We start from the raw sequence: 26,073 nt of genomic DNA, 5'->3' as shown, positions 1-26,073 counted from the left end.
AGACATTACCTTGGCAAAAGCGTGATCCCAGCTCCACATTTGCACAGATCACGAGGAATGCAAGGGCAGCGCTTAGGGTAGGATCTATGGGTGTCTCTCTGGCAAGGCTCACTTTTGGCTCTGGGGTGTCACTGAAAAAAAACTTGAAAATTGCAGGGAAGCACAAATTTTATTGCTATTGCTGCATCTGTTGTGGTTTTTATCTGCTCATCCTTCCCCTCTTCCGTTTTATGATTGTGTTTCTTGGCTTTCATTTAGATTACTGTACCTTGGGCCTGGTACCACACTGTAATAAAGGATGAGTTTAAAATATTTAAAATCAATGCAAATTTGCAGGGAGAAGTGGTGGGTAGGAGAAGGGTTAAGGAAATAGCGGGTTAAGTGACCCACTAGGAAGCGGGTGGTGCTGTGGTCTGAACCACTGAGCGTCTTGGGCTTGCTGATCAGAAGGTTGGTGGTTCGAATCCCTGTGATGGGCTGGGCTCCTGTTGCTCTGTCCCAGCTTCTGCCAACCTAGCAGTTCGAAAGCACACCAGTGCAGGTAGATAAACAGGTACCACTGTGGCAGGAAGGTAAATGGCATTTCCGTGTGCTTTGGCTTCTGTCACGGTGTTCCGTTGCGCCCGTAGTGGTTCAGTCATGCTGGCCACATGACCCAGAAAGCTATCTGTGGACAAACGCTGGCTCCCTGAATGTTGCACCCCAGTCGCCTTTGACTGGACTTAACCATCCAGGGGTCCTTTATCTTTAGTGACCCACTGCAAATACTCTCTCCAGATCCTACATTATGAGGGAAAGGCATTGTAATGAAATAATGGAATCACCCAGAGCAGCCTTCGCCAAGGTGGCACCCTTCCAATGTTTTAGATTACAACTCCCATTAATTATAATGTCCATACCAGTTAGGGCTAATGGGAGTTGTAGTCCAAAAGACATGGAAGGCACTACCTTAGTGAAGGATGACCTAGTCCTAGAGAGTTTCCGAGCACAATTCAAAGTGTTGGTGCTGACCTTTAGAGCCCTAGACGGCCTCGGTCCTGTATACCTGAAGGAGCGTCTCCACCCCCATCGTTCAGCCCGGACACTGAGATCCAGTGCCGAGGGCCTTCTGGTGGTTCCCTCATTGCGAGAAGTGAGGTTACAGGGAACCAGACAGAGGGCCTTCTCGGTAGTGGCACCCACCCTGTGGAACAGCCTCCCTTCAGATGTGAAGGAAATAAGTAGCTATCCTATCTTTAAAAGACATCTGAAGGCAGCCCTGTTCAGGGAAGTTTTTAATATTTAACGCTGTATTGTTTTTAATACTTGATTGGGAACTGCCCAGAGTGGCTGGGGAAACTCAGCCAGATGGGCGGGGTATAAATAATAAATTGTTGTTGTTGTTGTTATGAGGAATCTCCCTTTTTTGTCATGAACTCACTGGGCTGTTTCACAGAAGCTGCTTTTTCTTTGCTTTAGCCCCCCACTCCACATGAGATAATAATTCTAACCTACCTTACTTGGTTACTGTAAATACTAGAATTTATGTGTAGCACTTTGAACGCATGAAACGCTAAGCGTCACTGCAACCAAGAACATGAATTTTGAATAACTGATAATGGCCTTCATCTGATTATGTGAGAAAAAAATTTCTATTGTCTGCGATATTTGGTGCATTTTGCATATATTTGTGATGGCGATGATGATTATACTACATATTTGGCTCTTAAAATTTCACATAAGCACACTTTCCGCATAATTAGTGAATTTCCTTTAGATCTGAACTGTATCAAATATTGTATTTTTTATTCTTTTAATGTACACTGCTTTAGAGCGTTTTTAAAAAAAAAAATACATTAAGCAGCGCTTAAGATGTTAATTTTTTTATAAAAGCAAAATAAATAAGTGCCAGTGAATCTGAGTCTTACTTTCAATTTGTGTTGGCTGCAAGAAAGGTGGCCTGAAAAAAAGACAGGAAGGAAGAGGCATGAAGGGCGATGAAGGTTGAGATGATATATTTTAGTTGACCAATTTACTGGGGGAAATAGAAAAAAGGGTCAGCCATCAGAAACAGGGCTCAGCAAAGGGCAAGAGACAATTCTCCTCTACAAAGGCAGCATTCACAGAATTTGTTGTTGCTGCTGCTGCTGTTAAAAGGAAAGATTATTGCTGTCTCAGTACCTGAAGCAAATCCGTCCTAGCAATAATAATAATAATAAGTTATTATTGATACCCCACCCATCTGGCTGGGTTTCCCCCAGCCACTCTGGGCGGCTCCCAACAGAATATTAAAAACACAATAAAACATCAAACATTAAAAACTTCCCTAAACAGGGTTGCCTTCAGATGTCTTATAAAAGTGAGATAGTTGACAGGCTCCATAAAGGGCTGCTGCTGCTCAACAGAGAGGGCTCTTTTTTAATATTGTTTTTATCAATTTTAAATAGTTATTGATATTAATGTTGTATTTTTAGTTTTAGATTTTAGGATTTATGTGGAAATTGTTTTCCATTTGGTTGTGTACCTTTTGATGTGTTTTATTTATTACTTATGACTTTTGTTATGTTGGTCATTATGTAAATCTTGTCTTCTAAGCCGCCTTGAGTATTGTTTTAACTATGGAAAGGCGTCATACAAATAAAATGATGGTGGTGATTTCCTTGACATCTGATGAGAGGGCATTCCACAGGGCGGGCGCCACTACCGAGAAGCCACCTGGACTCTATTCAGTTACTGTGGCACCTCCAGTGATCCATACCTTGGTACCCTCTGCCCACTTTGGTTGGCTCAGCTGGCCTCTTGCTGGTCCCCCAAATATTTGAGAGGGGAGAAGGCCTGTGGGCAGTATCCCTGCCAGTGGATTGACTCAAAAGCAGGAGGAAGGGGCAAGACTGAACCGGGATCCAATGGCATCTGAGTTGCTCTCACAGATGGTGCCAGCTAGCATCAGGGCCCATCTGCATGAGTTCCTGCCCCCTCAGCAGCCCTGCAAATCAGTGCTGCTGTTAAGCAAAAAAATTAAAAAATGGAGAAACCAATCACCATTCTCTAGCAGAAGACTTTCCTCAAGAAAGACAGGAAGGTGGTGCAAAAACATAGTGCTGATCTGCAAGTATCACCAGATTTTCATGCTTTTTCGCATCTCCTGTGACCTGTTTTTGTAGGTATTAAAAAGGTAGCTACTGCCATGGGAACAGATGGCGGTCAAGCAGACAATTGGAAGCCTTCTAGAAACCTACTCTGAGAAGGTGTTGAGCGTAAGTCTGGTCAGGCATCTAAAAACAGCAAGGCTATGCAAGCAGGTGCCAGAAACCCCCTTGTTACAACAGAGAAAATGCTGTGAGTAGGAGATCCATTAGGAACGAAGTAGTTCTTCGCTGCCTGCGAATCCAACTTTTAACAAACATTTTGATCCAACTGGCAAAGAAAATAAATCCAAGGGCAAGCCGTAGCTCAGGGACAGAAAATAACACGGGGGAGGAACCACAGATTTTGAGGTAGAAATCACCACAGCTAACTGGTAGAGCATACAGTTTGCATGCAGATGGTACCATTTTCAGTACCTGACATTTCCATCAGAAAAGGATCAGGTAGCAAATGATGGAAAAGACGGATGGAGCAATCACCTGACTTAGCAAAAAGCCCATGTGTTGCTTATGAAAGATGTTTCTTGCCCTATGGCCATGGAGCCCCTTGGTCAACAGTGGCCTGGATGCACAAATAGCCCGACCAATTATAAAACAGCTTCCTAGTCTCCTAAAGCATTTTCACTTACGTGCAGGCATGCATAGGACTTCAATTAACACTTATTGATTCAAGAGGGATGGGGGTGGAAAGAGACAGCGGGAGGATTTGTCATTATAGGAGGCAATCTGTTAAAAAACAACAACCACCATTAAGGCTTCTCCAGATTTCACTCTAAATAGGTTACCAGTCTGTGTGATAACACCTGTGAAGAGGGACAAAGTAAGAGACTGTTAAGACCAGATATGCAAAGTCTGGGACCTTTACAGTGAGATTTAACCTTTTTAAAATTAACAGGGCCCCTCTCCGCCAAATCAGAACCATAGTACTGGGGGAATGAGCTTAAACTCTTCTCCTCCACAGGAGTTTGCTAAATGTCTTCCCATGGGGAAAAACATACAGACATCAGATGTACCATTGTGAACACAGATCTTCTGCACCATCATTTGACTGGGCCCTAGTCATGATGAACTCTGATAATGTGGGCTTTATATACCATAACATTAACCTGTAGCAAGGCACATAACATGGGAAAGTGGAGTTTTTAATGGGCAGTTTCTAAATGTTACTTCTAAATGTTGGGTTTAAGACCAGAGTTCAAACAACTATTATCAGCATGAACATTTGAGAGAGAGAGAAATAGCGTAAGGGATACACATTCAGCTCCGGTTTTCAAGGGAATTTGGCATCTTGGTGCTGTCATTGTCCTCAACTCCTTAAAAACACATTGTGGTGATCAAATACTGCAAATGTTTGCAGAGGATGTGACCCCAAATGGCAGAAATGAAAAGCCCATCTTTAGAATTATTTTTGATTTTTTTTATTCTAGATGGCCTTTTATCAGTACAATAATCTGTGGTGTGGAGCACTGAAGTCAAAAAGCTTGCATCAAGCTGTTTACCAAAGGCAGTCCAGATACACTATTATTCATTAGAGGATGCTGGGCACGAACAGCTGCTGTGGATCAGACGGAAATGTAACCCTCGCCGTCGTCAGCAGAAGCTCCCCTACATGCCTGCAGCGTTCTTTGAAAGCCAAGGATGTGCTTCTCTCACATCAGTATTTATTGCTGCCAGTTAATGAATGGAAATCTCATGCCTAGTTGGATTTTGCAATCACTGTTTTGAATGGGTTCGGTGCAATGGATATATTATGGCCATGTGCGCAGGAAAGATCCTGGTGTACAAGCAGGTAGGCATCCAGCTGTCTTGGGAGACAACGGAAGAGCGTGCCATTTAGTAGCACAAACAGGCTGCCTGGGAATCTGAGCTGCCACTTTTCTGCTGCATAGCAGCAAAATGGAGCACACAATTTGCAGCCACGTTTCTGATACACATTTGATGAGTTAAGTTGGACAAAAGTACTACGGAGAGGGGACCTGTAGGGAAAAGCACCTACTGCTGCCCCACCCTTGCAAGTTTTCTCACCCCCGCCTTGCAGTAGAGAAGCAGTTCCTAGGCTAGGGGCTAGACCTTTAACTGCCTGAGACAAAGGAGAAATGTCTCTTCCCCAATTCCACAGACGCAAGTCAACTGGACTGGCTATTGAATTTTAGAGATAGCATCTGCCACCAAACCTGAGAAGAGAAAGCTAGTTCGGGGAGCACAGAGCTGGTCGTGTAGTTAGTGCACATAGCTCTGCCCTCCAATGGAGAGAATGCTTTTTTGGGGGGAGGGGGGCTCAGAAGGACTGTCAGGGATAGCCACTGTCCCCCACCACACCCCAGAATCTGCAACTCACTCTGCCTAATGGTAGGCTCAGCCCTGCCCCAGGCTCGTACTTGGTGGACAACTACCACCACTCAGCCAAAAAAGCAAGTACCAAGACAAAAATTCTTGCTGGAGTTGTTGCTCGGGGAAAAGACAGCATACTAAAAAGGTGGCACAGTAATACGTTCAGCATCTCCAAGCTTTTTCCTTCCAGGTTGTTGTCTCCTCCCTTTCCTCTCTTGTTTTCCACCCACTCACGCCTATAGTCTTTGGCAAAAGTGTTCCCAAGATGTGCCATTGTTTTAATCCAGGCATGTCCAACAGGTAGATCGTGATCTACCAGTAGATCACTGGACGTTTGTGGTAGATTGCAGTAGATCCCCCCCCCGAAAAAGCTTTGGCTCCCCCCGAAAAAGCTCAACAACTTTGCCTCCGCTAAAAAAAGCCCAACAACTTTGCCTGTAAATAACAATGAGTAGATCATGGCCAGTATTTTTATAATGTGAGTAGATCACAGTCTCTTGGGAGTTGGACATGCCTGTATAGTAAGGTTAACCATAACAGCGATAACAAAAAATGCCTACCCTATCACAACAGCTAATATTCCCTCTGCCAAACAGTCAATAAGGGCGCTAATGGAAAGAGTTGAAGGCAAGATAAATATGCCACTTTTAATCAATCATAAACTACTGTGTCATCAATAAGCTTCCATTGTTGTGACATACTGTCTTTGGTTACTTAGAAGCAAATGTGATGAGGAGGCCATACCTGCATACTAATCGCCAATACTATACAAATTTAATATATGACTTGGGAGGGGTGTGTGTCTGTGTGGACTGCTGTGTAATTTAGCTGTAGCTCCATGATTTTGCTTAGGGAGTCGAGCATCTGAGACCCGCAACTTATACAAATCATCTTTTGAGTTGCCGTTGCTTTTAAAAGATAACCTACTTATTGATGCAATTCATAAGTAAAAAACATGTTGTGAAAATCCTTCCATTCTACAATAGTCTTCGCATTCCGAAATGACAACTGAAAAGCTGCTGGCGAGACCTGTGAACCCAGAGAGAGATCTCTCCTAAAAAATGCCAGGAGCAAAGATTATTACCAGCCAACCCAAGAGGCAGGACTAGCAGGGCTGCCTGGGGCTGGCAGAAATGTGGGGGCTCAAGGTTAAATGGGAAATCCCCCAAGAAGGAAAGACATCTTTCCTCAGCTACTGAAGTTGTCCTAAATATCTGCCACCCAGATTAAAACTTCTGTGTCCCTCCCTACACTCAAAAATGGCATCTCTGGCAAGAACATGCCCTTGATTATAGAAGGCAAGGGAAAGGGGGCCGTCAACTTAACTTTATTCTCCCCAAACTCCTCTATTTCCCTGTTTTCTCTTTGTGGGGGAAATGACACTCCAGTCATGTCCAGTCAGCTGCAGTCCTGGCTCACCCTGCTGCTTACCCAATTCTGACATTAAAAAATCATGACTTTAAATTTATTTCCAGCTAGAAACCCTGAATTTAATTTCCCATCCACTGTCCGTCTTTGCTAGGGACTATTCTTCTTCCTTGTTCAAAATAGCAATATCCAACAGTATTAGCCAGATTGCAACACTGCTAGAGGCTTTAATGGATCAGTTCCTTGTCAACTTCAGCTGTGAGCAAGGAAGGGCATGCATTAACTTCGTTCAAGGACATTCGTCAGAGTCAGTGGAACTATCTCTGAGAGCTGCAATAAGGCAACTAAGCGTTAACTTGAGGACCGACCAGGGATGAAAGCCTCATTCAGCCATGAAGTTCGATGGGTGGCTTGGGGTCAGTGACAATCTCTCGGCCTAGAATTTGACACCACTGCTGGAACAGCTGCACTGGCTGCCCATCTACTACGGAGCCAGGTTCAAGATCCTTGCATTAATTTGCAAAGCCTGAACAACTGAGGTCCAAGGCACCTCAGGGATCACTTGAACCCTTATTATATCCCGGCCTGATCATGGATATCATCTGTAGGAGCACCGTTGCTCGTTCCTCGAGTTGGTGAGGCTCATTCAATGACAACAACAAGAAACCAACCTTAGTGCCATCAGCCCAGTTCTGGGGAATACTCTGCCAACAAAGATTCAGCAAGCTCCTTCTGTGCCAACTTTTAAATGCCTGCAGAAGACTTCAATTCTGCCAGGCCTATGCAGGCAATTAGGAATGCATCTTTCCTTACAGTTTTTCTTATACAGTCGTGCCTTGGTTTTCGAACAGCTTAGTTCACAAACAACTTGGAGCTCTAACATCGCAAACCCGGAAGTAGGTGTTCTGATTTGCGAACTTTGCCTCGGAAGCTGAACGTCTGGTGCAGCTTCCGATTGGCTGCAGGACGCTCCTACAGCCAATCGGAAGCCACGCCTTGGTTTCAGAACATTTCAGAAGTCGAACGAACTTCTGGAACGCATTTTGTTCGAAAACCAAGGTACGACTGTATGGGTTTTTTAATTACTGTAAACTGCTTTGATATATTTTTAATGACATAGCAGTATGTAAATATTTTTATGAATAAATAAATAAGCTACCTCACAGGGTTGTTGTGGGACTAATGGGGGAAGAGGGAGAACTGTGCATGACACCTTGAGCTCCTTGGAATAAAGGTGGGATAGAAATATAATACTAAATATCAAATAAATGCTGTTAACGGCTTTCATCCTTGGGCCTACAGCACTGGGATGGTCCCTCCTTGGTTTATCACAGGGAATGAATTCAATTTTGCCCATAATTTTGCAGTGGGAAGATTCAAAGGATTAATCTACAAAAATAAAGATTCATAGTTGTATTATCGATAGGCTGGATATTGGCATCTAGCACAGTTTGCAGTTCTTTCTGTGGCATATACCCTCTCTCTCTTTTTAAAGTAAGCCAGTATCTATAAGTTATACCATCTAAATAGTTCTAAACAACCTAAGAACCACACCTCAAAGTAGAACACTAGAATAGTTGAATAGCCAAAAATGCAAAAGATTTGGCCATTAATAATAAACTCTGCCTTTTGTGTTTGAAACTAGCTTGATGTTAGAAAAAGGCAGAGTGGTTCTTCCCAACACAGTATATTCTGGAAAATCTGAATTCAACCCACAGTATTTATTTCCAACAAACTACAGTAAAATGGCCAATATAGTCCACACCCAGAAAAAAAGCAGGTTTCCAGTTCTTTTGATCAACTATCGCATCAACAAACATGATGATTATCTGTGTGCCCACCCAACAGCTTCAATTAAATGAGGTAATGGAGTTTTCTGCACCAAAATGGAATGTTTTCTAAAACTCTGGTTTTGCATCAATTTCTTTCCTATAACTAAAACAGAATGTCAGACCAATTGCGCCATGCAGGGTAACTCGCATCATTTATTTTGCTGGTTAGAACTTCACTTCTAAAACTGTATTGCAGCCAATAAGATTCTAAGTTAAAAACAAAGACAAATAGCTTTTAACCCCCATGCATTTGCTACGAAGTTGAAAATGGCCTGTGAAAGTAATGAGACACACACTTTTACCATAAATACTGTTCTTGTATAGGATTTTTGCTAATCAATATAGCCGAAAAGTACCTTGTCGGATAATTAAGCAAAGGAAGATTGTCTGGGAGATAGGCATAGTTCTTATGTTCTGAAAATGTAGAACCACTCTGGGAACCAAAATCTATAATCTTCTGAGAAAAATTAGAGATGCTGATTTTAACCTATAATACCTTACGAAGCTGAAGCCCTGTGTAATTTAGATTTACAATCAGTCTCCTTACCATTTGCCCATCATGGACCATTAGTACAGGCCATGAAGACTTTCTTAATGGTGCAAGGAAACATCATGTTCAAATGGGAAGAGCAGAGAGAGGGGCATTTTTGGCAGCTGCCCCAAAGCTACAGCTGCAACCTCTCTCTACACTTGCCTAGCAGTAAGTCCTACTGACTATGTCCATGGAGTTTCCTTGGCAGGGATACTGGAGTGGCTTGCATGTTCCTCCTCCAGGTGGATCACATTTGGTCAAAACTCTCCACTATGACCTGTCCATCTTGGGTGCCCTGCTCAGCATAGTTCATAGCTTCTCTGAGTTATTCAAGCCCCTTCGCCACGGCAAGGTCCGTACAGTTAAAGCTATGGTTTTCCCAGTAGTGATGTATGGAAGTGAGAGCTGGACCATAAAGAAGGCTGATCACCGAAGAATTGATGCTTTTGAATTATGGTGCTGGAGGAGACTCTTGAGAGTCCCATGGACTGCAAGAAGATCAAACCTCTCCATTCTGAAGGAAATCAGCCCTGAGCGCTCACTGGAAGGACAGATCGTGAAGCTGAGGCTCCAATACTTTGGCCACCTCATGAGAAGAGAAGACTCCCTGGAAAAGACCCTGATGTTGGGAAAGATGGAGGGCACAAGGAGAAGGGGACGACAGAGGACGAGATGGTTGGATAGTGTCTTCGAAGCTACAAACATGAGTCTGAACAAACTGCGGGAGGCAGTGGAAGACAGGAGTGCCTGGCGTGCTCTGGTCTATGGGGTCACGAAGAGTCGGACACGACTAAATGACTAAACAACAACAACAAGTCCTACTGAACTCAGTGCAGGTTACTTCTGAGTAGGTATGAACAGGTTTGCATTGAAAATCACTCAAAGCCTGAGAGCATGGGGGGGTTGGGGGGGGAGTGTGGTCTGTTTTTTCCAGTTCTGTTTGACTGTTGGTACCTGGGTGTTAAGCCTGTGCAGGGCCACTGTGCTGTATTGTTGAATTAGGCCCCGTGAAACCAGGGTTTTTCTTTCCCACTGATCAATGAAATTTACTGGATGATCTGGGGCCAATAGGGTATTTCAGTGATCACTATTCTTCCAGAGTGTTGTGAAGAGAAGAGTGGTGTGTGTGTGTGTTTGTGTGTTTAGAATTGTGTGTGCCAGCAGAAAGTCATGCCAGAAGTCTTCCCCAACCTTGTGTCATCCAGATATTGAAGATTACAACTACAGCTGTGCTGCTTGGGCATTTGGTGTAAAGCCTGTGGTGGACACCAGAATGGGGCAGCACGCCTTAGAGGAAAGGTAGAAGAGAAAAGTAATAAATACCTTAGAATTATAGAATTGGAAGGGACTACAAGGCTCATTAAGGGACGCGGGTGGCGCTGTGGGTTAAACCACAGAGCCTAGGACTTGCCGATCAGAAGGTTGGCGGTTCGAATCCCTGCGATGGGGTGAGCTCCCATCGCTCTGCCCCAGCTCCTGACAACCTAGCAGTTCAAAAACACGTCAAAGTGCAAGTAGATAAATAGGTACCGCTCCAGCGGGAAGGTAAACGGCGTTTCCACGTGCTGCTCTGGTTCGCCAGAAGCAGCTTAGTCAAGCTGGCCACATGACCCGGAAGCTGTACGCCAGCTCCCTCGGCCGATAAAGCGAGATGAGTGCCGCAACCCCAGAGTTGTCCGCGACTGGACCTAATGGTCAGGGGTCCCTTTACCTTTACCTTTACCAGGCTCATTTAGTCCAACCCCCTGCAATGCAGGAAACTTTTGCCCAACATGGGTCTTGAACCCACAACTGTGAGATTAAGAGTCTCATGCTCTACTGACTGAACTACCAAGACAGGGGTACTCATTCACATGCCAATAGCATGTTTTTCTCAAATCTGTACCCTGAACTTTGAGTCTACAGAACTATAATGACCTTAAAAAACAACAACATAGCAGTATAACAAAACCACAAAATAAAAATGGCAAATTAGTATAGACCAAAGAACCTGTGGAGACTTCAGAATGTGAATGACTCACAATGGAACATAGCCCTTTCTTTCATCTAAAGTCTTGGTGTACAGTTTCCAGGATGTTTAAAAACAAAAAACAAAACTGCATTACTTTAAAGGGCAGGGCATTATTCCAGAAGGCTACAGCCCCTCTAAACATGACACACACACACCCCCAAATGTTGCAGCAAACACAAGCCATCTCCCGCCCCAAGGGTTGCAAAGAACAGTGATTTCCACTTTGTGCTGCCTGGAGATATATATGTAAGCCTGTAATACAAGTCTTGAAGATGGAGACACAGGTTTGCCTCCTCAAAACAGCCTTTTAAGAATAATTTCAGGGTACGTCTGAGGTTAAAATTCATTTCAAAATAAAATCTTTCCCCCAAAAACCCCTGGAGGCATTTCATAACCACCACTAACATGATTTCAGTCTTGAAGACATTCATGTTTGAGTGTGAGTGTGTATAGGGGAAGAGGCAGGAAGAGACAGAGGGACAAGATTAACCCGACATATTTATTCTTTTTATAATACTGCCTGTTTCCTTGTATATCATTGCCAGTTTTAAGTACCAGGAAACAGGGAGCCTTCACATTTTAAAATGTAGTGACTTGAAAGGTAGTTCAGATCCAACATTTGCCAGGTGCAACAGATTTTCCTCCACAATAAATATAATAAGATTTCAGTTCAAGCAAGTACAACATGCAACTAGATGTTTCTCTGGACACAGCTCTGTCTTCCTCCTGGCACAGAATAATCCAGGTACAGAAGTAAGACTGGAGCAAGTTTTCATTTAGCCATGACTAAAGCAGATTTAAAAACAACAATACCACAAACCCACATACTGAGAAAGATTAGTGGTATAAACTTAGGCTCCTGCTTTACAATAGTGATAAGACATTAGGAAGAAACCATGTTGAAGCTTGACAGATATAATGTTAGCTTACTGTAAGCCAAAAAAAAGAAAAAGCATTCCACCCAAATTTAACTATGATTTGTTGATAGAGGACACTTAAGAGAAAGCATTTTCCATGTGAAAATTAGATCTGACCTTTTTCCTATTAGGCAGCTTCAAATTACATACAGTGAAAAATGTAATTAAAACAAATTTACATAAAACTGAGCCTCCCCCCGAAAAATATGCAAACTTTTTCATTAGCCCCACAGTTGATGATCGTATTAAGTATTGCTCTGGTGATCTGCTTAAAAGCTATCTCTTCCTGTTTGCTCTTTTAAAACACACAAACAACAACAACAACAGATAATTGCATGCAGTTTGTAATACAACAAATCACACCGTAATGTAATTAGCATTTGAAAATACAGTAGTGGCACGCTTGATGCCCTGGAATTAAAAGATAGGTCTTCCATTGGTTTTTTAAATGGTATACTGTAACTGAAGTCCCACAAAACATTTTCAAATTAGTACAGTGGTACCTCGGGTTACAGACACTTCAGGTTACAGACGCTTCAGGTTACAGACTCCGCTAACCCAGAAATAGTACCTCGGGTTAAGAACTTTGCTTCAGGGTGAGAACAGAAATTGTGCTCCGGTGGTGCGGCGGCAGCGGGAGGCCCCATTAGCTAAAGTACCTCAGGTTAAGAACAGTTTCAGGTTAAGAACGGACCTCCAGAACGAATTAAGTTCTTAACCCAAGGTACCACTGTAATCAGCTGCCCCTAGAAAGGGAACAAACACCTTCCAAGCAGGCTGCTGCACTGAAATTATGATTATGATTATGATTATTATGTTTACCACCCCACCCATCTGGCTGGGTTTTCTCAGCCACTCTAGGCGGCTTGCAGCAAGCATCCTTTTGGCTTTGACAGTTCACGAGGACAATGACAGTGCCCTTAAAGAGGGAGAGGCGTACCTTTCTCGGCATTTGGGAGTTGCCCTCCCAGCATAATACTCAAGATTGCTTGTCCTCAAAGTACAGGAATTGTAATGATCTGATACTGTACATTGCCTTATATAAAACTCTTACATTCACACACATTTCCTAGAAAAAAATTGAGGGGGGGGATGGATGGATGGATGGATAGATAAATAAATTATTATTTATACCCCACCCATCTAGCAGGGTTTCCGCAGCCACTCTGGGCAGCTCGCAACCCAATATTAAAAACACAATACAGCATCAAACATTAAAAACTTCCCTAAACAGGGTTGCCTTCAGATGTCTTCTAAAACTCAGATAGTTGTTTATTTTCTTGACATTTAACTGGGAGGGTGTTCCACAGGGCGGGTGCCACTACCGAGAAGGCCCTCTGCCTGGTTCCCTGTAACTTTGCTTCTTGCAGGGAGGGAACCAGCAGGAGACTCTTGGAGGAGGACCTCAGTGTCTGGGCAGAACGATGGGGGTGGAGACGCTCCTTCAGGTATACTGGACCGAGGCCGTTCAGGGCTTTAAAGGTCAGCACCAACACTCTGAATTGTGCTCGGAAACCTCTTGCCTTAAATGCTTTGTTCTAAAAGAAAACATGTCATAATCCAAAACGAATTTCAAAAAATTCAGAAAACAGGGGCTTTGGGGGTAAATAAGGGTGGACTCCCCATCATTCCCCGCTCCCCTCCAAGCCTTCACATTCCTCAGAAGGAGGCAAGTGCACATTTCTGAGCCTAGTTCTCAGTTTTCAAACTGCAGCTTGCAGTCAGCCTCCATCAGACCCCAGCACTTTTTTTGTGGTTAAGATGTCACAACTCGACCTTGAAGGCTTAACTTGCACGAACTGAAATATTGGGTAAAAAGTATCCCTCTGCAGTTGCTTATTAGGCAAACCTCTGCTCCTGTCAGATAAAATATTACTAAAACATTTAAGCTATCTCTGAAGATAAAACCAAGGAGATTATTAATCACTGCAAATTAAATGGCTAGTAAGATCTGTGCTCACGACTTCTAGATGGAGAAACACGAGGGGCTTCGTTGTCAAATGAGATGTGTAGCACGTTTTGTTCTTAATTGCACATAAATTACTGTGATTATTGTATTGCTGAGGAAAAATGCATTTATCCGCTAACACCTCGGAGGAAGAAATGTGAACAAAGGAATTTATGCATTACACCCAAGAATAACGATGAACAAATGAATTTATGCATGCCATATGATGTACTGCATTTAGAGTAATGGAAGAAAATTCAAAAGGTCTACTGTAAATCTTTAATCCTGAGAAAAATCAAAATAAACTATACACTTGCCAAGTTCTTAAAATATGATATTCTAGATTTTGAATGCAAATTTCTACACTTGTATGCACATCCATGCCTTCTGACCGTGTGCAGCTACCTTATGAAGCTGAGTCAGGCCATTGGTCCATTTAGCCACTCCTGGCTGGCTATGGCTATGCCGAGTCTCAGCCAGAAGTCTTTTCCAGCCATCCTTCCCACTGGTAATGCTGGAAAATGAATCTGGGACCTTTCACACAAATCTGCACTAGCATTTAGCTACAGCCTAGGGTGGTGGGTGGGGCGCGGGTGGCGCTGTGAGTTAAACCACAGAGCCTAGGACTTGCCGATCAGAAGGTCAGCGGTTCAAATCCCCGTGACGGGGTGAGCTCCTGTTGCTTGGTCCCTGCTCCTGCCAACCTAGCAGTTCGAAAGCACATCAAAGTGCAAGTAGATAAATAGGTACCGCTCCAGCGGGAAGGTAAACGGTGTTTCCATGCGCTGCTCTGATTCGCCAGAAGCGGCTTAGTCATGCTGGCCACATGACCCGGAAGCTGTATGCCGGCTCCCTCGGCCAATAAAGCGAGATGAGCGCTGCAACCCCAGAGTCGGCCACGACTGGACCTAATGGTCAGGGGTCCCTTTACCTTTACCTTTAGGGTGGCGGGTGGTGCTGTGGTCTAAACCACTGAGCCTCTTGGGCTTGCCGATCAGAAGATCAGTGGTTCGAATCCCTGCGACGGGGTGAGCTCCCATTGCTCTGTCTCAGCTCCTGCCAACCTAGCTGTTCAAAAGCATACCAGTGCAAGTAGATAAATAGGTACCGCTGCAGCAGGAAGGTAAGCAGCGTTTCCATGCGCTCTGGTTTCTGACATGGTGTCCCGTTGCGCCAGAAGCGGTTTAGTTATGTTGGCCACATGACCCGGAAAGCTGTCTGTGGACAAATGCCGACTCCCTCGGCCTGAAAGCGAGATGAGCGCTGCAACCCCATAGTCACCTTTGACTGGACTTAACTGTCCAGGGGTCCTTTTACCTTAGGGTCACCATATTTCAAGAGGTAAAAATCCAGACACAAAAGCTGTTGAGTTTTTTGGTGGGAAAATCGCCCAAAAAGTTGTTGAGCTTTTTGGGGGGACGCTAGAAAGGGACACTAAGTCCACCGGGTGAATCTGGTTATGTGTCAACCCTACTATAGCCTAACTCCCAACAATCTAAGAAGGGAAACAAAATAAAAAAAATTCCGTCCAGTAGCACCTTAGAGACCAACTACGTTTGTTATTGGTATGAGCTTTCGTGTGCATGCACACTTCTTAAGGCGTTAACCCTGTAAAACAGCTGCTAACCAGAAACAGAATAACACACAAGAAGAAATCATTTGGATATCTTTGTGTGGCGAGTGTCTATAAATAATATAAATAATATAAATAATAAAAAATAACACCATTATTATCTGTGTGTTCCATGATGCCACAATGAACAAGCCAGTCAATGTCTATTTCTTCAAGTAATGCAATCTCCTCTTTGCTCCCTGCCTTCGTTTCACCTCTTTGCAGTCATATGTTGTAACCAAAAAGCACAACAACCTTTAGAGTATTTCTTCAGCTGACCCATGATCATTGTAAGCCTTACAGAGAAAAGTTATATGGAGAAGACACCTGCGGCTCTCAAACAAAGGCATACGGAAGTCAAAGACTGCAGCGCCTGAGCAGAACACAAAGATTTGCCACCTCGAATTATCTCCGTGTTCGCATATGGGATGCAGGAGAGAACAAGGCTCCAAGAGCGTCAAGAACAAGCCTAGGCGAGAGATTCTGAGTATGAAATGGCAAATGCCACAACAGTAAATTCGGATTTGAAGGAAACACCCAGCAGCTCAGTTGCCATCAGTCAGCACTGCGGGCATTGGAACTTGTAATAAACACACACTAAAACAAGAATAGCAAAGGGGGGAGTCAGGCTACCTACATTTATGGATATTGAATATACTGAACTGATAGCAATCTCAGAAATTGCTTTTTTTTTAAGGGATTTGATAAATAGATGGGGGTGTATGAGTAGCCACAGCTACTAGCCAGATGCAAAGCCTCCATTTTCAGATATATGTCACGGACTGGTTGGATAAATAATAATAATAATAATAATAATAATAATAATAATAATAATAATAATTTATACCCCACCCATCTGGCTGGGCTTCCCCAGCCACTCTGGGCGGCTTCCAACAAAATATTAAAATACAGTAATGCATCAAACATTAAAAGCTTCCCTAAACAGGGCTGCCTTCAGACGTTTTCTAAAAGTCTGGTAGTTGTTCTTCTCTTTGACATCTGGTGGGAGGGCGTTCCACAGGGCAGGTGCCGCTACCAAGAAGGCCCTCTGCCTGGTTCCCTGTAACTTGGCTTCTCACAGTGAGGGAACCGCCAGAAGGCCCTCAGCACTGGACCTCAGTGTCCAGGTAGACCGATAAAGGTGGGGACGCTCCTTCAGATATACTGGACCGAGGCTATTTAGGGCTTTAAAGGTCAGCACCAACACTTTGAATTGTGCTCGGAAACGTACTGCAGAGGAATGGTGGGAGGAACCAGCTGGGGAACCCCCAAGGGCAGAAGGCACAAAGCCAGGGGAGTGGTGGTGGGACGACGACGAGGGGTCAGAGAGAGAAGACTGGGAAGAGGAGGTGTCAGAAGCTGGAGGGGTAACAGGGCTTAGTGAGTGGGGGGAGTCTGTGGCAGAGAGACGTCCAGAATCAGAGGCAGCAGCTGAAGCAGGAGAGTACGAGGAGGGAAGCCCAGTATACCTGAAGGAGCATCTCCACCCCCATCGTTCTGCCCGGACACTGAGGTCCAGCTCCGAGGGCCTTCTGGCGGTTCCCTCACTGCAAAAGCTACAGGGAACCAGGCAGAGGGCCTTCTCGGACGTGTCACTCGCCCTGTGGAAAGCCCTCCCATTAAATATAAAGGAGATGAGTAATTATATAACATTTAGGAAACATCTGAAGGCAGTTTAGGGAAGTTTTTAACGTGTGATGTTGTTGCTTTTTTATCACTGTTATTGGTGTTCTGTTGGGAGCTGCCCCGAGTGGCTGGGGAAGCCCAGCCAGATGGGTGAGGTATAAATAATAAATTACTGTTGTTATTATTATTATCATCATCATAAGCCAAGAGGCAGAGAGGAGTCCAGCTGGGGAAGAGTCATGGGTGTCTCCCCCTCCTGTTGCAATAAGCTCCCCTCCTCCCTTGTCTCTTAGAACTGAGCTGAAACTGGCGGAGCAGCGGCAGGCTGCACACAGGCGCAGTTCCCAATTGCTGGGGGAAAGCCCTGGACAGGAGGGGACATAGACGGCTGTGAAGTGGAGGGGACTTTCAGCCTCGGCAACTAATTCATGGGGCCAGACCGACCAAGGATGTGTTGCTGTGCTCATTAGGCCAAGTCTCTGGGTATCGTGTTTTGGCTAATAAAGAGTTAACTCCAACTTTGAACGGTGTGATTTACTTCCAGCGGGCTCTTTGACAACCTAGCCTCTGACTATCAGATGTGGGTGTTTAATTAGATAATCATTATCTTGATGTCTGCACAACTATGTGAAATGCCTCTTGGTAGTCGGAATACTGAGCTGGCAGAGCCATTGGGCTGGCCCAGTACAGCCATTCTTATTGAAAACTCAAACTAGATTTGAGCCTTACAGCTAGCGTGGCAGTCGCCACTGGTGGTGCTAAATTGCATCTGCCCCGTTCTCATGTGCAGCGCAGCTGTGTGGGGCATGGGGTTTATTTCGAGCTGCTGACAGCTCATTACGCAGGAGTTGGAAGGTGTCAAAGCAGCCCTGGAAGCCCAGTGCCAGTGCAAATCCCGCGCCAGCAGTATCCTCTGTTCCCCTGCAGCTATAGCTGTCACTTTGCATCGCGCTGCCCATTTGCATCCATTTACGAAATAGCCCTGCCCCAAAGAGGAAGGCACTCATAGCTGAGCTTTAATGAGGAGGGGAAACAGGCAGATGGGAAGACATCAGCCTCGGGGAAAGCATGTCTTGCAACAGATTCCTGACCAGGGGTAATAAGTTCTTCTGGGAGATCACCTGGCATCATCTAGATGCTCCAAGGTAAGCTGCAGGGCCAACTAACTTGGCCTCTTTAAAGCATAAGCTGGCCAGGAAGAAATAGCTATAAACAAAATCATCTCAAAACTCCGACATTCATTTTATAGACAGCAGAGACCCGAGGAGGAGTTAAGACAGCTGAATAGGCACATATATTTTAAATGCAGAAGATGCAACCAAATTTGAATATTGTGCCCACTTCGACAATAGACCTCCCCCCTCATATTTTAGGAATATGCAACCTACAGATATATATATATGTTTTCTAGGAAGCTTTGTATCCGAGGCAGTAATTAGCGACCAAATTTTGGAATAAAATTCAAACAAAGAACTAAATCACGCTACTGCAAGCTGTCACAGCAAGACAAGAACCATTATTTTTTTTAAATCAACATGAAAAAATGGGGTGGGGGTAGGGAAGGCTTCAGCAAGCTTTTCACGCCAGCTAACACAAAATCTGATCTTTGGGCGGGGGGAGGGAAGAACAGAAAAGAATAAGAGAATTCTAAGAAGCAAAGTTTGTTACTGAGGGCTGACTGGTGCCTTCACGTAATGGTGATTAAGCCACAATGAAGCTGCCAAGCCAACATGTGGCCTGTGGAGGATGATTCATTCTGGCTCCACACGCTGAACTAAAAGTGAAAGCCCCAACATTACCTGAGTGTCAGAGAACTGTTAACAATCTATAGATGCACCGTTCACTGAAGAGAGTAGGATTTAAATGAAGAATTGTGGTACCTTTTCCCCACACTGTTTACGGAGTTGGCCACATTCCGAGCCGCCAGAGATTTTCTTCTTGACAGTTTCTTGGTGTTGCTGCTGTCATCAGTGCTGTCATCATCTTTCTTTGGTGAGCTACCTCCTTTGCTGTTGAGGTCCCTTAACACGTTATAATTAATTTTACTTGAAATCTTCTTCTGTTCCAACATCTTTTCAATTGCCTCTCCCGCTGTGCTGGCCTGGATCAGCTCCCGCTTCTTTGCAGACTTCTTGGGCTTAATTAAAACATAAACAGCAATTTTAGGGGGCAATCGGAATAATTTTACTGAGGCTGAAGAATGGGCTGCAGTTTAATCATCACCGCTCAGGTGGCAGCTGGCTGAGAGAGGAACTGATAGGTGGCACAGTTGCATCGGCACACTGCAAAGGATCCAAATCCTGAATAGTGGAGCTCATTGAAGATCCTCTATTATTTTTGGCCCCTTAAGGACGCTGGGTTGCAATGCTAGTTTGAATAACTATCAAAACGCCCACCACATATGGGAACTAGCAAATATTTCAAAAAGAATGTACTTTCTCCACCATGCGAAGCCATGAATGCCAGGTGAAGCCAGAAAATTGCATGATCTTTTAGGTGAATTAAAGCTACATCAGTCCTGCTGATGGATAGGCACCTCTGTTTTGAGGTCCAGATTATTTTTTCCTGCCTTTTGACCATAATTAAGCAAATGGGTGAGAGTTCCAATAGTTAGGCTGAGACCAGAACCAGATATGATGGCGATTACAGGATTGCTACCCTGCTGTTAAGACTATAAGCTCCTTGAGGTAGGGACTTGTTCTCTTGCACTTTGTAAAACATTGCACACATCATCTCCAACACAGTAATTTTAAAATGCCAGCTCTCCCTCCTCTTTCTGCAATGTGTAGCAAAAGAAGCCCATGTCACCACATCACTAGGTTCCCTTTCCTAACTCATGATAACCACTGGTGGTACAGGGAAGCACAATATGCCATAACTACACATTATGGAAAGAGGAGGGGATTCAATACAGAATCACCACTATTGGGAAAAACCTCTGTGGCTACTGTGACATTTATTTCTGGCCACAGATTGTGGCTGGATGCACTAAGTGCAGGGTCAAATGGAGTCACAACAAACCCCCACATAGGGCTGGTCTGCACTTTCTATTTTATTTTATTTTATTATTTATTGAATTTATATACCGCCCTATACTCGCAGGTCTCAGGTCGGTTCACAGAATAAAATCAAAATACAAAACCACAAAGCACATAATCAAAATAAAAACAACAACAAATGCAGGAACATGCTACACATTATAGAAAGTTGGCTGCAGATTTCTCAGCCACCATACACTGAAAGTAATAAATGAACCAGGTGCACACGTGATATCCTCAATTTCCCCAGTCCTTTCAAACCTATGCATACAAGGAATGCAGAAACTGGAAGCAACATGCCTGCAGAACTGCATGGATATGCCCCAAACTTCCAGTATTCCTCTGCTCAGTAGTCTGTATACTGAGCCATACCAAACACAAAGGGAGGGTTTCCCATGTATATAATGCATGGGAACCTGCTGAACTGAGCTACTAAAGTTTTAACTGGTTGTGTGAATTGGCCCCTCATGCGTTCAGCTGTAATGTCTTTCTTGTCTCAAAAGCAATTTCATTTATTTTCCCAGGGGCATACTTTGTCCAGCCTTGGGTTTGCAGTAAGAAGCGAGCATCTATAGCCCACCTGTGGTTTCCAGGGAAGCAGCTCATCAAAGCAGATCATGCGAGGAAAGGGAAAGGGCACGAGTGCAGTGCTTGCTCATTACATGGAAACTGGCCCACCCAACAACAACAGCAACAACCTGCTATCAATTGCCATTCATATGAATCCTGTCTGGTCCTTTTTGAACTGCATTAGCGGCATCTGATAGAACAACATTTAACAGGTCAACTGCACACAGCGTGTGAAAGCAGCGATATTAAATGCTCCTGCCTGTTGAATTTGTTGGGTGACTTCCTGGCATTACATGCAAAGGAAAACAATGGTTGCAATCCTGTACCTTATTTACCTGGGAATAAGTCCCATTCAACTGAAAATGTTTTTTCTAAATCATTTTATTGCTAGCCGATATAGACATGTCTGCTACCTATAGTACACCTTCTATAATTGCAGCGTTGGAAGGCACCCCCAAGGGTCATCTAGTCCAACCCCCTGCAATGCAGGAATCTCAGCTAAAGCATCCATCACAGATGGCCATCCAACCTCTGCTTAAAAGCCTCAAAAGAAGGAGAGTCCACAACCTTCCAAGGGAGACTCTTCCACTGCTGAACAGCTCTTACTGTCAGAAAGGTCTTTCTGATGTTTGGTCGGAATCTCCTTTCTTGCAACTTGAAGCCATGGGTTCGAGTCCCACCCTCCAGAGCAGGAGAAAACAGCTTGTTTCCTCTTCCATGTGGCAGCCCTTGAGATATTTGTAAATGGCTATTATATCTCCTCTCAGTCTCCTCTTTTCCAGACTATACACACCCAGCTCCTTCAAGCGCTCCTGGTAAGGCTTGGTTTCCTTGAAAACGTTGAACGCCAAATAGATTTTTTAAAAATTTAAACAATTTGGATAACTTTGTGGTTTTAACTTTTGACAACTGGCATTTCTGCAAACGTTATCTATTTAGCTTACTCTTGAATTGCCTTCTTGTAATGGCCATTGGCTATGAACATCAAAATGTAACTGACTGATTGACTGACAACATGACTTTGGAGACATGCATAGATAGGATCGTGCTGTGAGTTGCTCTTTCCAACCTGCTTGCATTTCCCTTCAGTCATATTCCATTTTCTCAGCCTCTTTCCTATGCTAAAGGCTGATAATATTTTTAGCTTGCAGCTCCTGGTTTCCACACATTCACACATTCCTCCTCCAGGCTTCCCTTGCTGAAGATTCCCTACAATACGCAAGTCCTTTATTGCTGAAGTCTAGATTTTTTCCCCCAGTCGCAGAGGATGGCTTTTGTTTTGTTTTGTTTCAGTAAAAATAAAATATTAAGGAAGCATATTCTCACTAAAACTGCCCCGCCACCAGCAAAAGTAGGTACAAAGACTGAGTGCAAGCCAGAATGGAACATAAATACCAAGTAGCATTACAACAAAAAGCTCAAGGGATACAGCAGCAGTTTAAGTAAAAGTAGAGAGCTGTGTTCGAGAGTTCCCACAGGACTGCCACTCCACAGATCAGTGAAGGCAACCAAGTGGAATACATGGAGTTGGAAACCTGCCTGTTAATGGGGCTGGGTTAATGCAAGCCTCTGAGAAATGGCGTGTGCTAGTCAAAGCAACAAGGACAGCTAGACGCATACTGCATTAAACCCAAAAGCTGCTCAGTCATGGGGGAATTAAGGACGATTTAAATGCAGCAATAGAAGCATAGGAAGCAGACTTGTTCCGAGTCAGACAACTGGAGCGCAGCTCTCAGGGTTTTAGAAAGGAGTATCTTCCATCCCTGCTAGGCAGTGCCAGGAAGTGAAGCTGGGATGCAAAGCCCAAGTTCTATTGAATAAGCAACCTCCCCCTTTCCTCTATATCAGGCTTCCTCAACCTCAGCCCTCCAGATGTTTTGAGACTACAATTCCCATCATCCCTGAGCACTGGCCCTGCTAGCTAGGGATCATGGGAGTTGTAGGCTAAAAACGAGGGCCGAGGTTGAGGAAGCCTGCTCTATATGCAAAACCACAAATATGTAAAGCAGATAGGGGAAGATACACGATTTCTTAGCCGCAAAAGCCCTATGCCAGGGTCCATCAGCATACCCGCTAAGAAAGGACTCAGTAAATTTTCCCCTAAACATCCACAGTATACAAAAGACGCCTTGCACTTCCTGCTCTGTTCCTGTCTCCACTGTCTCCAAGCCTCTCCTCTTGAATGGACGCTCACCCTTCCATTCATTCTACAGAGAGGAGGGCAGCGAAGAGTGCTGGCTGGTGTGGGTGCCTTTGCCTCAAAATGTGGAATGTTACTATTATGGAATGTGGAATTTGTATTTTTATATATTCTACTGCACATCAGCATTTGTTGGGACGTCAACTGCTTTGAGATTTCTTGAACTATAAAGCAGTACAATTTCAATCAATTAATTAGAAGAGGGCTTTTCTGGGTCTCAGATGTCTCCCAAAAGCTTGCCTATCTAATGTCAGTTCACTGGCAACTGCTTGGGCAACATTTTTTTTGCTTCAAAAATAGCCCTCTTGCCTAGTAACCAAGACATGTGTTATATGTAGTCCATCAGGTTTTGACCACGTTATGTTGTCACTGCTACTGCCAAGGTAAGAACTGTTTTGATGGCAGCAGCAACAAGAACAACAAGAACAACAACCCGTGAAGCTTCAGCAAATGCAGGATATGAAGAGGTTCACAATTGAGCACTTCCACCTGATGCCAGGCACAGGAAGTAAGGCAACACAAATATTTAGTGTGGTGGATGCATTCTCTCTGCAGACATAATCCCTGAAAAGCCCTCCCAAAGATTTCCCTTTACAGTGGTGCCCCGCAAGACGAACGCCTCGCAAGACGGAAAACCCGCTAGACGAAAGGGTTTTCCGTTTTGGAGGCGCTTCGCAAAACGAATTTCCCTATGGGCTTCCTTCGCAAGACGAAAGCCCATAGGGAAATCTCCAGGACAGCGGGGAAGCGCAGCGCGTCTTCCCCACTGTCCTCGGACCTCCTCCGAAGGCTGGCGGTGGGGCGGAGAGACCTCCTCCCACCGCCAGGCTTCGGAAGGCTCCTCCGAAGGCTGGCGGTGGGGCGGAGAGACCTTCTCCCCGCGCCAGCCTTCGGATGGCTGTCCTGAAGACTTGCGGTGGGAGGAGGGTTTTCCTTCCCACCGCCAACATTCAGAATGCTGTTCTGAATGTTGGCGGTGGGGAGGAAAAAACCTCCTCCCACCGCAAGCCCCGGGAACAGAGGAGAAGCGCTGCGCGCCTTCCCCTCTGTTCCCGTACCTGTCCCGAAGGCTTGCGGTGGGGAGAAAAGCCCTTCTCCATAGGAACGTATTAATTGATTTTCAATGCATTCCTATGGGAAACCATGCTTCGCAAGACAAAAAACTCGCAAGAAGAAAAAACTTGCGGAACGAATTAATTTCGTCTTGCGGGGCACCACTGTATACTAAACTCCACGATGAAAACATGTTACAGTATTCAGGTAAAACAAAAAACAAAAAATTGGAGAAAATAGTGCTTGGATTACTTTCTTTCCTTTTAATGATCAGGGAGGTTTGAGTAAAAGATGGTTTAAAAATATTTACTCCTACAAGGTAAAAGAAGAAGAAAAGCAACTGTATGAATTTTAACAAAACAGAGTTTATATAAGCTTTTATATCACATCTCAAGGTTGTTTTTTCCAAGTCACGTAAGGAAGATTTTTCCTTTTAACCTATTGCAAAGCAGGGTTAGATTTACTAAAGAAGAACGCTCTTCTGGCAGTAAGAGGAGATATGATAGCCATTTACAAAGATCTCAAGGGCTGTCACGTGGAAGAGGAAACAAGCTGTTTTCTCCTGCTCTTGAGTTACAAGAAAGGAGATTCCGACTCAACATCAGGAAGAACTTTCTGACAGTAAGAGCTGTTCAGCAGTGGAAAGATCACCCTTGGAAAGTTGTGGACTCTCCTTCCTTGGAGGTTTTTAAGCAGAGGTTGGATGGCCATCTGCCATGGATGCTTTAGCTGAGCTTCCTGCATTGCAGGGGGTTGGACTAGATGACTCTTGGGGTCTCTTCCAACTCTACAATTCTCTGATTCTCTGAGTTAATCTTTGGGTTGCCCCTGTGCTTTCTAAATCAGCCTGGTCCAAGAGCATGGTGAATCTGAACTAAAATTGTCTATCCACGTACATTTTCAGTCTACTTATTCAAAAGAGTTTATTTACCTTATGTTCTTTATAAATCCCAAGCTCCTTCTCTTTCGCTATCCTTGCTTCTTTTTCTGGAAGAGGACACAAAAAAGTAGTATGAAAGCACAAGTGTAATCTGGCTAGTAGAAGACTATGACTAGTTTTAAGGACAACTTAACTAAGGGAACCCCATGTATGTCATTCTGAGTTCTATCATGGAATAAAATAATTTTATATGTGCACACAGAATTTCACAGTACTTTGCACAGTTGAAATTTTGAAGTACACACAGAGAACTCTGCTTTAGAGCAGGGAAAGGCTGGCTTCATGTTCCATTATCTACTTATAAAAAGAGCAACCCAAAATCTAAGTGACCCACTGGTATATGCTAAGCTGGTAAAGCAGGAGTGCATGTTTGGGATTTCTTTAAAGTTAAGGCGCCTCTCCTAACATGACTACAACTCCCATCAGCCCCAGCCAGCACAAAGCATCTGGAGAGCACCAGGCTGGTGAAGAACGAGTTAAGGCATAACTAATCATTTGGTTATCATGATACTGCACTCTTTCTAATGCACGTAAGAGGTGTTTGTTGGATCAGATTAAGGCCTAGTTCAGCACCAAGAAAATACTAAGTGGTCTACTGGAGAAACGTGACTGGTAAACCATAGTCTACTGCCTGTCCACCCCTGGCCTAGAGGGCCTTTAAGTTAGAAAGGGGGGAAACTGATTTGAAAACCAGTTGTCTAATAAATCCCCCTACCAAACTGTCAAGCTCTGCATGGAATTCCTTTCAAAGAGGCAAACTTCATGTAATGGCTACAGCATTTGGGAGGGGATGGTGAACCAAAGTTCAAATCCCTAAGAAGTTATGAAACTCCTTGAGATGTATTGAGAAAGACAATTTTCTACCAGCCTAACTTGGGCCGGGGTCGTTGTGAGGCTAAAACACTACTCAAAGCTCCTTGGAGGAATGATGGAATACACATGTAGCAAATGATCAAGTGCAATTTATATT

The 26,073-nt window shown here is 44.2% G+C and overlaps 1 protein-coding gene across 4 annotated transcripts in view; it reads right to left on the bottom strand.

Annotated features, from left to right (window-relative positions):
* The window catches only part of BRF1 (BRF1 RNA polymerase III transcription initiation factor subunit), a 199,327-nt gene that overhangs the window by 29,671 nt on the left and 143,583 nt on the right, over window positions 1-26,073 (bottom strand). For all 4 annotated transcript variants that reach the window (XM_053407962.1, XM_053407882.1, XM_053408053.1 and 1 more), the window contains 2 exons: window positions 25,095-25,150; window positions 19,183-19,439 (listed from right to left, as the gene is read on the bottom strand). In XM_053407962.1, the coding sequence (XP_053263937.1) occupies window positions 19,183-19,439; window positions 25,095-25,150 (313 nt within the window). The remainder of the gene's footprint in view (window positions 1-19,182; window positions 19,440-25,094; window positions 25,151-26,073) is intronic.

Source organism: Podarcis raffonei, chromosome 1 (assembly GCF_027172205.1).
Source record: "Podarcis raffonei isolate rPodRaf1 chromosome 1, rPodRaf1.pri, whole genome shotgun sequence".
Lineage (NCBI taxonomy): Eukaryota > Metazoa > Chordata > Lepidosauria > Squamata > Lacertidae > Podarcis > Podarcis raffonei.
This window is presented reverse-complemented; position numbering and strand designations above follow the sequence as displayed.